We start from the raw sequence: 16,757 nt of genomic DNA, 5'->3' as shown, positions 1-16,757 counted from the left end.
GTTTGACATGGAATACAACACCCACACACAACCACACACACACACACACACACATGCACACACTCACACACACATGCACACACTCACACACACAAGCACACACACACACACACACACACACACACACACACACACACACACACAAGCCAAAGTTGCCAAAGTAAGTCAGAAAGAAGAAAACTTTACATCTAGGTATGACATCTAGGTATGCATCAGTCCCATGTGTTTTTATTGGTTTATTTGTCCTGACACTACTCTCTGGTTTGTGCAGATGCTCATGTTTCTGTAATATACAAGATAATTTCCACAGCTTCGAACCAAGTGGAAATTAAATATGATGTGATGACTACATGTTGTATTAACGTTAACGTCTCCACGCCTGTCTCAATGCGCATAATGCGCATTTCCCTGGACTATATTCCTTGCACATTGCACATATTGTTATAGTTAATTCTGTGAACATTTGCAGATTCCATGCTCATATTTCGCACATTCCTGCACAACTGTACATACATACATACATAGAAACAGACATACTCTACATATCCTCTAGATATTCCTCATATATTTTACATATTCTTTCTGGTTACTATGTTAAAAAATCAAGAAAGTCAACAAAAGCAAAATTCGAATCTGATGCTGATGCCGGACAGCTCGCCAGGTTAGTATGGGCTTTCCATTAGCCGCTTCCATTGACCTGCTGAGTTACATCTGCCTGGCTCATTTTTATGTGAGGGGAATACACTTTAAATGACTTTCCAAAGATTTCTAATATTTTCAAAATCGTCGCTTATTGTCGACAAACACACAGATAATTCGGTACTTTGATTATTAGGCTACATCTGATGCGCCGCTGAAAGATAAACCTTTGCATAGAATACCTAGCCAGAGGCCGACAATAAAAATAGTTCAATAATATTATCAACAGGTAGCCTTGTATAATTTATTATTGTCACAGTTGGCTTTTTTACCAAAGCACCAAAAATAAGAATAAGCTTGCTTAGAATAAGCAACTATTCTGAAGCACATTGGAAATCCTTGTAAATTAGTAACTAAAAGCTAGGCTATGGTAACCCTGCAAGTCAATGGTAGCTACTAACGGAAAGCTTATGCTAAATTAGTAAACTCCCCTTCTGGACGCACAATGATGAATCTTGAACCAAACAACTATTCTGAATCCGGCAATAAGACAAGCAAATGCCAATTGACCGATATCTTGGCATATTACTTTAATATACAATTGACTCATTTTGCAATGGCATAAATGAATAATATGCTCTTGGGATGTTTATTCAAACTGACTGCAAGCAGACAGGTAGGTTTAGCAGGTAGTTGGCAGGCAGGAAGATAGGTAAGTAACTGAGCAGGCGGGTTCAAAAATAATACACTATAAAGTGCAAAACCAAAAGGAGAAAGTATGGGCCTCCGATAACTTCCAATGTGTTCCTTTGCCAAACCAACCAAGGCATATGTGCTGAACCGCCTTTATGTTTTCCTTAAGATTTACAAAGTAATAGTCTCAGGACTACCTTAGGTCAGTTAAAAATAAATGTCTCTGAATTTCCTTCAGTCAAAACCAAACCAAAAAATAAGATCCAATTATGTGTTTCAAATAGAAAGCAAATATGACTCCTCCTACACTAACCGAATAAGTCTGTGAAAATATTTGCCACAATAGCAACATGGAGAAACAAAGAGTAAACGAAGGCTGATTATGATAATCATGCATGGGCTCTCAAACTGCAACCATCTAGGATGTGGAGGAAACACATCCATTTTTTAACAAAGTATACAGGCCTATCAGTCTGACTCTTAACTTAGGCTACAACGATTGATCATTTAGTTTTGATCTGGTGCTTTTGGCAGTGGCCATGCACACCTCTTTCAAATGACAGGTTCTTACTCTTGCTCCCTAGCAGAAGACTAGGCATACTTCATTTTAGACACATCCCAAAGTTTAGGCTCACTAAATCCAAAACATTCTTAAAACCACAAGGTGCAGTGTGTCTTCCCTTGGCCATGGAAAAAAAATATCATAGCTTGTCTGGATCTTCTGTATCTTAAATAAGGTAATTAGATAAGATTACAAAACTGTTCACAGAAAAGAACAGTCTTCCAAATGCACACATTGTGTGATCTTTGTTGTAATTGTTATTGCGTTGTGTGTTGTTACTGCATAGATGGTGTTTTTTGTTTTTTTGTAAGATACGTGCACTTACTTAAACAAGGATAGTGAGTTTCCTGGGCTCAAGTATGAATCACCACATGAAACATGTTCAACACAGCGCAAGATAGGAGCAGACACAGATACATCAGTCATCTGAGGGAGGTCAATCAGGGACAACTCAAATTGGGAGTTCTCGTGTTTTCCATTTGTTTGCAATTTTTATATCTTTTAACTTTTGGGGGTTGAACTGTGTGTTAGGGGGGAGGTGTAAATCTTAAAATTCATTTTTCTCCCTGTTGACTATGAGAGCCCAAAATATGAATCACGCAGGCAAGTTGTTTATCAGCAAGGTGGCCAAAGACTGCTCCAACAACGGCTTAACTGAAACTGAGAATCATTCCTTCATAAACCTTGAGGTCTTCCCTTGACTTATTGCAGACAAGTCGTTTGGTCTGATAGCTTTTCTATCCCCTTTCTGTATATCTCTCTGTTTTTCTCTTGGCTCTTTCACACTCCTTTGGATAAAGTAAACCCAAACTGTAGATATTAAGCCTTTTCAGCACCGTTAGTAGCATGCTGTGCACAGGATATTGAAATCAAATTAAGAGATGTAAGATTGTTCAGCGCTAGAACAACCATTTTCGAATATCATATCCACTGTGGGTCCTAGGTTTATGGTTTTAATGGAATTTCTTTGCACTCACTGCATCATGTTGGAGTAAAAAAGTTGATGTGGCTTTAGAAAGTGTCCATAGTCAGTATTCAGAATCCATTCCAAGGATAATGTACCAATCCTGGGTGGCCTGGTTCTTCAAAACCTTTATAATGTTCTTGTACAAAGTTTCAACATACCACACATATGTGACCTGACTTCTTGTTTCATAAAGGTCACCTCTTCTATCGCTTCCAAAGCAGGGAATATCTCCTACTATAACAACTATTACTACTACTATTACTATTACTGCTACTTCTTTTAATGATAACCTCATCCCTTAATCGCTGATGTGATGATAATCAGTTGAGAAATAATTGACTAATGGTGTTCATGTTTACTAATGGTGTTCATGTTAACGTAGGGAATGGTGTTCACGTTAACTAAGGAATTCACTCATACATTATTTAATAGGGTTAGGGTTAACCCTGACCCCAGTAGTATGCTATATAACAGGGATGGGCAACTGGCGGCCCGCGTCCTCACTCAGTGCGGCCCGCTTCCTCACTCAGTCAGGCCCGCACATAATAAAAAAAAAAAAATAAAAAATAATAATAATAATAATTGATCGAGTTACAGAAAACTCGGTCAAGAAAGATGAGAAGAATTCATAGAATTCGAAGGCAAACCCATGCGTCTAGTTTGCTTAAAAGCGATATCAGTCATTAAAGATATCCACTTAAGTCGCCACTACAACTACTACAACTGCTTGTTGGGTTTGAGTTCATTGAGTTGTTGCACTTAAATGTTGGGCCACTGTTTTTCAGTTTTTTGACTTCATTGAATGATGATGTATGTGAGCCCTATGCACTGATAAAAATACTGACCATTCATGTGGCTGTTTGAGCATGGAAAACATGAAATGAATGTATGTTTTTAGGTAGTGGCCATCCCCAAAATGCACCAGAATACAGGAAATCATATCTACCAAATTCAAAATTGTGTAGCTTCTCTCAGCTCACGTTTAGTTGAAGTGTGCAGTCATGTGGCCCTCCGATGGTTATGATGAAAAATGTGGCCCTCTTTATCATGAAAGTTTCCCATCCCTGCTATATAATAATGCTTATCATGCTTAGAAAAAGGCTTCACTAAATGCAAAAAAATACTTCAAATCGTCTTTTTAAAATGCCTTAATAAGTCTTTTTGGAAATCCGATGAACTAGAATCCTGAGAAAATGCTACAACTTTATACCACTGTTTCTCTGAGGAGAAAACTGACTGTGTTGCTTCTTTAAGAACTGCACTGCCTCGACCAAATAGCAACTGGGCAGTGTAGCTCAGGTGTGCCCTGTTCCCCTAATGAGGATATGGCCGAACACCAATCATGAGGCTCACCTTGCCATTCACTTTAGGAGGGAGATGTTGGAATTGTAGAATTGTTGTAGGTTTAAGTGCCATAGCAATGTGCTAAATCCTATGACAGAACAGCTCTTCTGCATGACAATCAATCGTCTATGGTTCTATGTTAATATAATGAGGATATAGACAAATGTTAGGTTGTGTAACTAATATTTTATTTTTCAATTCTGTGAAAAAAGGGAACCTATCTAATGCCTTTATCAAAACAATATAATAACACAGTCACTCATTATATTATTATACAAAGGACTTCTCAAAAACAAAAAAAAAGTATTTACAAACTATGTCCATTAATGTACAAAAGTGAATGCAATGCTACCATAGCACTTGACCCCGAGATAGCTTAAATTATGTTGAAGGAATAAAAACAGAAAATTATCTTTGTTTAGAGGCGGGGCAATATGGTGTGCTTAATATCCAAGTTTTAAATTAAATCTTCCTTGAAGTTAAGAGGAAAAGTCAGGCAAGATTTGTCAGATTTAAAGATGTAATGATCATAATCCTCATATTAAGGTTAAGAAAATATCAATACGCTAAACTCAAAGAATTACAAAGATGTCTCTACTATAATGGTGGTTGCTCAACAATCCCAAATAGCAATATCTTTGAGCAGTTGCACAATACATGCTGAGCTGTATTTTGACATGCTTTAAGCAATTGCCCATTACATGCATCAACGTAATAGAGGTTTGGACTGTAAAAACATTCATTTGTCTTTAGGAGGGGCCATCATTTAATTTCCCCAAATTATTATTTTTCCTTAAAACAGGTACTATCACACTACAATACATCCTTGCACAAAATAAAGAAAATATATAAATTATAAATAACATTTAGAAATGCATTTAGTTTAACATTTAGAATCCAAAAGGAACTAAATGGGGATTAAGTCAGAGGAAATCTACATTGATAACAAAGAAACTGTTAATATATAGTATTCAATTCTTCAAACACAATATAAAATACATTCTGTACAAAATGATTAAATACAGTGTGATCAGTTTACATTCCTATGTATTAAAACCAATTCATAAATGTAAGGATATTTAATAATTCCAATGTAAACATAATATTGTTACTCCCATTGTATTTAAATCAAATATAGAGATTCACAGCACCAGCTGTTCAATAAATCTTGATTCAACATAACAATCTGCATTCGCAGATGTTTCTATAAAAATATATGCATCTTTATTCTTGGCCTAAGAGAAAAGTCCATTAAAGGCTGAAAGTTATTAATTATACTGGTTATTACGTTTGAAAATACAAATCATCTGTAATGACTTGTTTTCCTACTCATCCAGACAGTGATGCTGCCATGATATTAATCCTGCTGGGCAATTTCTGTCCTGGGAGTGTTGGGTCTCTGGCCCCAAGAGTAGGAGCCTCACTCTCTCACCGCAAAGGTGCGGAAAGAGCCACCTTCTGTGTTGCTTTTACTGTCAAAGAAAAAAAGGGACTTTCATGAATCAGTCTACAAACACATGTGCTTCCTGTATAGAAATCAAGCACATGGCAATTCCTTCCTTACAACTAGAAGACAATGATTCTATTTGTTCTAGCTATGCCGATCTACCAATCGTCATATCGAAGTGGCCTATCCTGTAATCCTTCCAGACATGAGCCCTACAGAAGGACATCTACAGTGTATACAAATACATTGTGGAAGGTCTCAAATGTTGGCAAATTGTTGCCATACTGCCGTTCTGGACCTCTCCAGCCGCCAATACCGACTCTTGTTAGCTTGATGACCTACTATTGGCAAATGAACAAAACAGCCTTGAAATGCCGCCGTGCTAACTGATGTCAGCGATGAGGCGAGTGTATAGGTTTCAGATTCAAGGTAATTATCTCCCTAGAAAAACATTGTGTCGGTGGCCAACAGCTTTTCCATCCTCACATAATTGGATAGGCTGTAATTACTGACAGTAAAAGACCCCACCCCCTTCCCTCTACATCTGGGACACATGCCGTGGTTTAAGCTTCCTATTGTCCTCCACATGAGTGATCTTAGCAAAGGAGTTTTTGTATTGGATTGTTACTCGAGCTAGGATCATTGTGAACAATCAGCCCTTTTCACACTCCAGTGAAATACAGTGGTTGATGCTAGAACAGCTCCTGTGTGTGGCCCGTCCACAGAGCTCCACCACACCATTCCTCCACAGGCTATACCTGCCAATGGATGCGGACACAGAGGCCTTCATGGCTAAGGTCTAGCCAACCACATTGTTGAGCATGATTTAAGAGACGAGGTGAACGGGTGATAAGAGGAATGGATATGGGTGATCACATGCAAAACCATGTACTTTGGCTTCTTTTGTCGATATCACTTTAAAAAATGCCTGTATGACTATTTATTTATTTTGTAGGTAATTTCACATCCCACTTTCTACTCAGACTGGGCCAAGAGTAACATCTCATTGCTCTAGAGGCCATCTCTTTAATATTTTCCGGGAAATAATGCAGAACGACTTCTATGACCAAATTCATGTCCTAGTGCATCAATATGGCTTTTAGGATGTCTCATGTCTACCTTTCGGACTGAACACCATTTTTCAGGACCCCAACGTAGTTCTTCCTCCTCACTAGTGGCAGGACATCTATATAACCACCTTCTGCTTTCATCGTCCCTGCATGGATAGCAGCTTTGCATATACTGGAGCTCTGTGGGAGTAAAAATACATGATAAATGTATGTATGCAGAAATATATATGCAGAAATATATAGTAAGTAGTTGTAACATATGATTACATAAGTGTTGATGCCCATGTGGCCCACACCAGCAGCAAAAACAAAGAAGAGACAGACAGATACACACACACACACACACACACACACACACACACACACACACACACACACACACACACACACACACACACACACACACACACACACACACACACACACACACACACACACACACTCCTGCAGGCTTATGATTGTGTGTGGTGTGAACACAGATTGAACTGCCCCTGCTGACCTGTCATAGCATCTCTGAAATGTGACAACCATTAAGGTCATGAAGAACAGAGGGACCACATCTGATCGCTTCATTAATCCTCTCCTCTGTGTGTGTATGCGTCCAATGTAATTAAATCCACACAATTTTGTTTAAACCATTGATTAAAAAAAGATGTAGAACTGAGACCAAAGAAACGCTGCACTTGGCACCAGGTTCTCATAGCAAGCAGCCCTCAGTTTGCCGTCCTCTCAAGTCTCATGTCAAGGCTAAGCTAGTAGTAGTGTACAGAGGTTGCAGTTGGCGACACATTGCTGGCATCATACTACCCCTCACCATTCTTGTCAAGTACTGGGCTATCCAAAGTATATAGTGCCCCCACAAAACTCTCACCGGGAGAAAGGCCGCAGTACCGCTCACATAAATCATGCCATGGAGCTAGATGCTAGAACTAATCTCTGGATCCGACTAGCTACTTACATCACTGTAGATGGTGTTCCCAATAACAGGTGACCAGTAAGATGGCTGGACCTTGCAGTTTGTTGGACAGAAGACTCTAAAAGTAAAACATTGCAATTCAGGGTATATTGTTTTGGGGACTATGGGATATTTTCAACCATCATCTCGACCATCATCTCAATATATTGCGACTAAATATGTGTGGCTGCAGATATAAAACACTTGTGGTGCAGTATCTTACTCTATTTAAAATAACCTTACCTTGGACAGCTGGATGAGGACTTTTTGAAGGGACAGATTTCGGCCACTGTCGTATAACAGTCGACAGACATTTCTAAGGATGAAGGCCAAGTAGTAAAGACATGTGATGCAATGTAAAATCCATATTAGATGCTGCTCTGGTTTTCTGCTGAGAAGAGAAAAGCCTTGCTTACCTTCCACTTTAGCAACCGAAAACGCATTGCTAGGTTGATATTTGCTGTAGAAGAAAACCACAATGGTAAAACTGAGAAATATACTGTCATAGAAAAATGATATTAAAATAAACACATATTATTACTCCTTCATTATTGCATTTCAAGTCCCTGATATAATCTGGTCATATATATAATTGCTCAAGGATGTAAGTGCGATCATAGCTCTCTTGGTATTTAACTTGCAGCAAAGCAGCGATGTTTACCTGAGGGATTCAATGCGGTTTTTAGTGGCCTTGACAAAGAAGGGAAACTTGTCCATTCTGGTAACATCCACCAAACCCCCATTGTTATCAATGGCACCGTAATGGATGGCGGCACGGCAAATACTTGATAGCTGCGATACATACAGGGAATACTTGCATTAGGGTCATTTCCTATCCATCTTTGTGCAGTGCAGAAATATGAGATTCAAAGTGGCAGACTTACCACATCGTAAAACAGAGTACCCCAAATATTTCCTTTCTTATTCAAACAGTTTGCAGGACATTTGAATCTGCAGATTAAGAAAGAAATGTGTTGAGGTCATGACATTGGATTGGAACTAGAACATACAGAAAATAATACAAGCTTCAACTCAGGTAACGTAAGAAATACTGACCTGTTGCAAGATGCTCCTTTGCACTTATCCCGCAATCTGGTTTCACACTTAATGATTTGAGCTGAAGAGCAAACAAATTATCCAAATTAAAATTGAAAGAAACGTGAAATAATCGAAAAGGTTGTTTAGAAATGAAATATGTGCAGAATCATTAAGCCCTAGATAGATTGCTACCAAGGTAAGTGTTAGTCTTAGGGCTGGAAGCCCTGGCAATGGGTCTCTTCGGGGCGGCTGGCTTGGGTTTAGGAGTTGGCTTTGTGGTGGGACGTGGGAGCAAAGGACGCTGAGACTTCTCCACCTCATTCATATCCTCAGACTCTGTGCGAGTGTGTGTGTCTGGAAAAAAGTGGGAAAATAATTTCTTTCGTTTTCAAGAAGGTCCTTCGGATCATAAATCCTATTTACTAATCCGAGTTTGGCTCACCTTTGAGGCACAAGTTATTCTTGCAGCCTCCTCCATAGCTGGGGGGGCATTGGGAGCAAGGACGGCCATGCTGGTATGGCGCCTCACCTATCCAGTTGCCTCTGGAGATGGACACAACATCGAAGTGGATGGAAACTAATCCTCATTCTGCAGACATGGATTCACAAGTGTCCATGTCTGCACCCCTGCTCACTTAATTATTCCATTACCTTTTGCACATGATCTACACCAAATACTCATTAGTCCCAAAGACTCATAAAAACACTCCCTGTTCCCTTTTGAACTGGCAGGTCAGCTTATATTTTTCTTTCCCTTCCCGTCATTATTTCTCTATTCTTACTTTCTACAGGAGGTTTAATGACCTCAATATGTCAAACACACTTTTCAGGCAAATCCTCAGGCGTGGTCATGCTGGCTCTGCTTCTGCCTGCTAGTGCTCTATTCACCGCATGCTGTGAGATAAACGGCTGCATAGGTCCATCGTGTTTGGAGTAGAGAGCATGTTCACAAGGCTGGAGAGTACATAGACGTTGAGAACATAACAGTGGAATGTGAGAGAGAGAGAGAGAGAGAGAGAGAGAGAGGGAGAGAGAGAGAGAGAGAGAGAGAGAGAGAGAGGGAGAGAGGGAGAGAGAGAGAGAGAGAGAGAGAGAGAGAGAGAGAGAGAGTATTAAGTAAACAAAGAGTATGAAGCTTACTTGGGGGAGTAGTTGCAAACAAGGTAAACAGAATTCTCCCATACTTCTCCCCACACTTCCATCCTCGGACACGTGTACACAGCGCACCCAACTCGGGTAGTGGTCGCCCAGACCAGCTGATGAAGGGGAAGAACGCAAATTTCCTGTGTTAGAGGAAGTTATCTTTGGATGGTTATGAAGGTGGTTATGCACGACTGACAAGACTGTGGCATATTAATGGGGCTCTAAGGTCAGAGACATGTGTCTTCTCACTTACCTCATCCCAGTGAGCGATGCGCATCATACAGTTTGTTTTTCTTATTTTTCATTTTCCATACACAGTTTTTCGTTTTAGGATCGGAAATGAGGCCTAAAATTGTTCGCCAATCCATCCTCCTCTACACAACTTTACCAGGAACAGCAAATGACCAGACAATGACGTCGGTAATGATGCCTGTATTTTTAAAAGAAGTGTCCACAGGGACATACTATCTATGGGTGGGACCAGTTGGACCACTGTGTTTAAGCCATTCCCCCGCAAATGAAGGACAGGCGGAGAATGAGGATCCTGCAATGTGGCAATGAACCCTGCCGCGTCTCTCTGGGGGAAAATAGGTCAAGCAGCGAGGAGGCTTGTGTGTCTGGGAATGGCTCCCAGATGCCAGTGATTGGGCTTTTTTTAAGGTGCAGCCAGGAGCGGGAGCTGAGTTTATTTAGAAAAATACAAATAGTAAGTAAAAGCTGAGTGTTAGGTGGTCTGGTCGATTCCCTTTCCTCCGCTTTGTGGCTTTTGATTTCTACGGTTTAAGTACCAGATGCGAGGTCAACAGAGTTCATGAGGCTAATGTGGCTTTATAACACTGCATCTTTTACCTGTGTGTAATGGGTGCACATGGGCCCTGAGCAGCGGTCCGGACACCAGGGGTTGCATTCCTGGGCGTAAGGATAGGTGTAGTCTTTCACCTCGTCATACCAGGCTTGGACATGGTAGGCTGGCGAGCGGTACCTGCAAGTTGGGTGCCACAGAAAGGCATGTTTAATGTGAATGGATACACACATGTGTATGCATACACAGACAAACACCCACACACTCACACAGATAAATGCACATGCACACGCACGCACACACATACAAACGAAAAATGCAAGCTCTGATGCAGACGCACACATCGATCCATTTAAATACACACGCACACACACACTCAGTCAAATGTCATTGCATCGTGCCAGCAGGGGCCAAGGGAAATATACTGGCAGTGGTATTTTGGCTGAGCATTCAATGCAGTACAGCAGCCTAGCTAGCTCTCTAGCTTCCCCCTTCTCTCAAGACTCAAATAATCAGCCTGGATTTGACCTGACATACAGAACTACAACTTGTTCCTGTCCGTAGTACGGGAAATCAGACCCGGCTGAAAAAACACAAGGAAAAACTAAACATAGCTACACAGCCAGGCAAATCAAAGCCAGTCCCTGTTGTAAACATCTCTTTTTACGGTATTGAAAAGTGCCAACTGCGTAAATGGCCAGTGGAAGAACAGGGGAGGGAAAATGCTTTGTAGTAAGTTTTGCTGCCGTAAAAAAGGAGATAAACAGAGCAAGAGCGAGAGAGAGCGAGAGCGAGAGCGAGAGAGAGAGAGAGAGAGAGAGAGAGAGAGGGAGAGGGAGATAGAGAGAAAGAGAGGAAGAGAGAGAGAGAGATAGAGAGAGATAGAGAGAGAGAGAGGGGGGAGGGAGAGAGAGAGAGAGAGAGAGAGAGAGAGAGAGAGAGAGAGAGAGAGAGAGAGAGAGAGAGAGAGAGAGAGAGGGGAGGGAGAGAGAGAGAGAGAGAGAGTGAGAGAGCGGGAGAGAGAGAGTGAGAGAGAGAGAGAGGGGGAGGGAGAGAGAGAGAGAGAGAGAGAGAGAGAGAGAGAGAGAGAGAGAGAGAGAGAGGGGGAGGGAGAGAGAGAGAGAGAGAGAGAGAGAGAGAGAGAGAGTGAGAGAGCGGGAGAGAGAGAGTGAGAGAGAGATAGAGAGAGAGGGAGAGGGAGAGGGAGATAGAGAGAAAGAGAGGAAGAGAGAGAGGGGGCGGCAAAGAAAGCAGGTTTTCCTCTGATGGATATCATCTGAAGTAAAAAGAAGCGGTTCTGCACAGTCCTCTCATGAAAGTGCAATTTACAGCAGCTACCCCATGCTGTGCCCGCCCTCGAGAAAGACACCACCCTGAACACCCACACTAACATGGAACAAAGTCAAGCGCACACACACTGTACTGGTGTAGCAAGCAACGGCTCATTCACACATACCACAGGGTTTATGACTCAGCATGGAACAACATATTGCTCCAAGAAAACCATGTTGAGTTGGCCGTTTGTGTGTGTGTGTGTGTGTGTGTGTGTGTGTGTGTGCGTGTGTGTGTGTGTGTGTGTGTGTGTGTGTGTGTGTGTGTGTGTGTGTGTGTGTGTGTGTGTGTGTGTGTGTGTGTGTGTGTGTGTGGTTGGGCGCGCGCGTGTGTGTGTGTGTGTGTGTGTGTGTGTGTGTGTGTGTGTGTGTGTGTGTGTGTGTGTGTGTGTGTGTGTGTGTGTGTGTGTGTGTGTGTGTGTATGCGGATGCTAAAGATGCGTACCGGCCCATATGAACAGCTAGATTCTGCCCAATAGACAGGAGCAGGTCCTGGGGTCCATGGTCCCACTGACACACACCGGCCCAATGAGTGGCTGAGCGTTCCAAATCATCGTCCCACACCTGGGATGGGGAGGAGACAAGGGGAAGAGGACATAGAAGGGGTACAAGTTACTTTGCCTGCATGATAAGACCAGGATGAGCCGATGAGCCGCCGGCATCCGCTGCAAACATATTACGCAACATGACTGCATTGGAAGATAGGGAGTCCGGATGAGAGCGATCAGCCATGAGAGAGGCTCCCTTTGAGTCGGGCCTGACTTCTCCCAGTACATTTCCACCGTGGTGGTCTCCGACCCGGACCCGCAAATACAAACAAGGTGTGACACAAAACAGCACTATGGGCCGACGTTGATTTAGTTTTCACCTCGGAAAAGCCTGGAAACCCACCGTGTAGGGAGGGAAAATGTCCGATCCTTTCCTATCCCAGACGACATACAGAACACCACTGTCCCCCACTTTACCTCGTTGCTTGAGACCTATAGTTGTTTTTCCATATCTCTATTCACCCTCTTGTCATACTCCATACTTTACTGGAGTACATTGATGCTATAATTTTCCTTTGAATGCTCCTGCTGGTATCCTATGCTCCTATTAACCCCCCCCCCCCCCCGACCTGCTTTCCAAGGTAAAGGTTAGGGTTGAGTCAACGTTAATTTCCGTCCAAAAAAAAAGCAAGGCCTGGAATGCTAGTGACAACCCGCCATCCATGATCATCTTTTCCAGCAGAGAAGAAGGCTTCTTTTATTCCCCCATCCCTCTTTGTTTAGGTTACGCATCAATCACTGCTCTAAGCATGCGATATCAAAACAAAACCTCTCTATAGCAGACTCACGCAAGAAGTGAAAGTACAGCACAGCGAAAGGAACACGCAGCTGTGCTTAGGCAGACCCGCAGTCATCTTCTCCAGCCCCGAGCATTGTCAATCGGGTCCAATGTTTCAAGGCAAACGGAAAGGAACCAGATCTCACCATGTACTCCATGTTGGAGGCGGTGGGGTAGACTCCTCCCCTCAGCCTGTTGTGCATCTGAAGGATCTCCTCTCGGTCAGACCAGCGGATGGCACGGCGGGCCCGACCTCCGTCTCCGCCGGTGCTGTTCTGGTCCGTCTCCTCCTCCTGGTAGCGGCTGAGAAGCTGCCGGAGCTCCGGGGACTCAGGCAGGAAGAGGCAGGTGCTCGGCCCCCCGGCCCACAGCACCAGGCCGAGGAGGGAGACCAGAGTCTGAAGGCTGGTCATGGTTGGTCCTCTGGCCCTCTGCTTTGGTGGTCAGGGTGGGGGTGTCTGAGGGCGGTGGTACAGAGCGTCGGTGGAGGTGTGTGGACGATGGCTTTTTGTGTCTTTCCTCACCTGCAAGGGAGGGGAAAAAAACGCTGTGTGAGTCTTCCCCTGCTGCGAGCACGGCGAGGTAGGGGCACAGACTCAATTAAAAGTCAACGCAGACAGGCACACAAAGCCTAATGCGCATACTGAAATATCAGGCAAGAGAATGTTGAAGTGCACACCTCGATAAACCAAAACAATCCAACAATGTTCGCATTAATTTGAAGAAGAAGAATTTTTCTTTTACAACAAATTCTTCCAAAGTATTTAAGTACACCTGTTCCATCAAGAACGGCAAATGAACATTATGCACAAAAATTAAAGAGCATCACCACCATAATCATCAAGACCATAAAAGAAGAACCTATCAGAGGTCATACCAATTGGACACGCCAACCATTCATTATGTTGGTCACTTGACAATGCTATGCATCCAGAGATGACTATCAAATCTGCAACTACAGCAGATGTCAGCGTGGGTAAACAAATACAATGGAGAGAGAGAGAGAAAGAGAGAGAGAGAGAGAGAGAGAGAGAGAGAGAGAGAGAGAGAGAGAGAGAGAGAGAGTGAGAGAGGGGAAATTAGAAGATCTTGTCAATACAAGAGAGAATAGAATAGGCTCCTTAAATCCCCCCTTCACCTCTTTCCCTCTGGCTGGGGAAGGGAGTCTGAGGTCTGGCGCGGAGGTCTGTGTCAATACGCTGTGCCAGCCCCCAGCTCCAGGGCACTGAGGGTCTGCCAGCAATCCATGCACCACACCCTGCACTCGGCAGTCGATTTTCACACTTCAACTCAAACACCTTTTCTTTTTGGCCCTTCTCATTACTTTCATACATTCGATACCCTCGTAAAAAAATAGGCCTATGGCAGGAAATATATTTAAAATATGCAAATTGTACAAAAACGAATACACTGAAGTAACCTGCTGTCGATATTATAATATTGTTACTGGCAATAGAGCAGCAATTGCTAGAACAGAGCAGAAATCATTTCAAAACAGCAGATACAACCCAAGTGTATGTTTATAGCTCCAACAAACGTGATCCAATGGATGATTATCAAAATAGACACACAAAAAAGGAAAAGAGAACAACTTCCTTACCAATGCGATAGTCTCTTCAGTATGCAATCCAGTGTTTGCGATCTTGTATTTCCCCCTGCCCTACAGTGCTGTTCCCCCCTGACAGAGCTGGCCGGTGTAGGGATGGTATGCTGCTGTTTGGCGATGGTCCTATAGAGTGGAGGAACTTCTGACTTCGACTTGTCTCAAAAGTGCCTTATATAGAGAAGGAGACCCCTTTCGGACGGAAAAAAAAAAACGCTCCAGCCTCTCACTCCCTTGCTTTCTATCCTCCCTAAAGTAGGCTATGTTCTTGGCAAACAGCGTAGGCTCTCCAACGCACTGGCGAGCAACCTTCAAAGAAAAAACTAAGAATGGAGATCAGTCGCACTTACGGTCTTTGAAGTCTACTCGGGCATCTTGCTCTAGTCCTATTCATATACTATGAGTATTATGATGCGTGTAAATATAGTGGTGGAGGCCAATGTATATAAAACGGGCACAGTGTCAGTCCGGCTTTGGCATCATGTTTTTACGATGACAAAAACATCAAAACTTAAGTTAAGTTAAGTAACGACGGTATATGACAGCATATTTACAGACAAAAAAATACTTCGAACAGTAGTTTAGAAAGAAAAGCTCAAATTCATAAATTCTAGCCCTAATATAATTGTTTCGCATGTAAGATACAGTATACCGTTTTTTTTATTTGATATGGTTAACTTAAGGTATTGGGTTGGAAATGGAATGTGCTTCATCGAATATTCATTCATTAGTATCGAGTAAAGCATGAAAAATTAGGGACCTGAAACGACGGTCCTAGGATTGCGGTCCTGAAACGGCAGCCTCCGGTATTGCAGGAACATACTGCTCTGCTAATGGTGGGATAACCCCCGCTCAGGTTATGGCCAGGAAGCCCTTGGATATTATCTTGTTATACTTCGTGTATCCAGAGGAGGGTGCCGGTTTTCTATCGATAATAATATTTTTGGCATCAGACCAGGAGAACTTTGAATTACCCTATTGAACATCCTAATTTAATACATAGCCTTATATGAAACCACATAGGGAGTGTTAGTTTACATGGTCAGAGGACAACTAGATTGATGAAAGGGTTTTAGGTTGTTTTGATCAGAATTATCCTGCCCTCCCTAATCAGGGGTCCCCCCTTTGGATTTGTTCAATCAGGACAAGCAATGCAAAGGTCAAGTTGATACAACACGTAACAGCAACAGTGCACTTATTTTCAGTGTGCACTAATAAGAACAACAAAACCTATCATACCACTATATAAATAAAATCTCAACAATGCTTAGAAAGATACAATTGATAAAAGACGCTATTAAGGCTTAAAAGCACTTAAATTATAGCCCTACCTTTGTCAATAAATAAATAAATAATACTTAGTCTAAAACAAAATTACCCTTAAGCTTATAAGTTATGTTGTTCATGCCATTATATTCTGAACTACATTTCAACTGACATCTGGAAGGCTTGGCTTTAAAAGCGTTAAGGGTGATTTGCTTGAATTCTAAATGTTACCTTTGTAAGCATGGAAAAAAATGTTTTAGAATTGTATTTATTTATTTTTTTACAAATGTAGGTTTATTGCAGCCTGGTTGTAGAAGCAACAGGTGGATGGTTAAACGTACAGCGTAAACACACACCCACACACAAACACAATGAATTTTATATTTGGAGCCAGGAAAATCCATGAAGATTGCGATTTGGTAACATGTTGAATGACAGGCTTCTTGAATTAGGGAGTAAATACCTGGGATTCATACATCAAGGCTGTTGTCAAGATTAAATGATTCTGAGTCAACAAACAGCAGAATGAACATGCATTGAAACTCGCTACAGCTCATGAAAACCCCAACAC

General features: G+C 42.1%; 1 protein-coding gene across 1 annotated transcript; it reads right to left on the bottom strand.

Annotated features, from left to right (window-relative positions):
* Window positions 1–4,371: 4,371 nt before the first annotated feature.
* crispld2 (cysteine-rich secretory protein LCCL domain containing 2) lies at window positions 4,372–15,229 on the bottom strand. The gene is made up of 15 exons (XM_060071150.1): window positions 14,918–15,229; window positions 13,464–13,841; window positions 12,437–12,555; window positions 10,708–10,840; window positions 9,856–9,971; window positions 9,158–9,258; window positions 8,908–9,069; window positions 8,734–8,794; window positions 8,562–8,628; window positions 8,339–8,469; window positions 8,094–8,137; window positions 7,921–7,993; window positions 7,681–7,756; window positions 6,772–6,902; window positions 4,372–5,677 (listed from the first exon to the last, which is right to left on the bottom strand). The coding sequence occupies exons 2-15, from the start codon at window positions 13,728–13,730 to the stop codon at window positions 5,626–5,628; spliced, it is 1,533 nt and encodes a 510-aa protein (XP_059927133.1). The 5' UTR covers window positions 13,731–13,841; window positions 14,918–15,229; the 3' UTR covers window positions 4,372–5,625.
* Between the last annotated feature and the right edge of the window lie 1,528 nt (window positions 15,230–16,757).

Source organism: Gadus macrocephalus, chromosome 14, assembly GCF_031168955.1.
Source record: "Gadus macrocephalus chromosome 14, ASM3116895v1".
Lineage (NCBI taxonomy): Eukaryota > Metazoa > Chordata > Actinopteri > Gadiformes > Gadidae > Gadus > Gadus macrocephalus.
The sequence above is the reverse complement of the archived record's forward strand: the minus strand, read 5'-3'. Positions and strand labels throughout refer to the sequence as shown.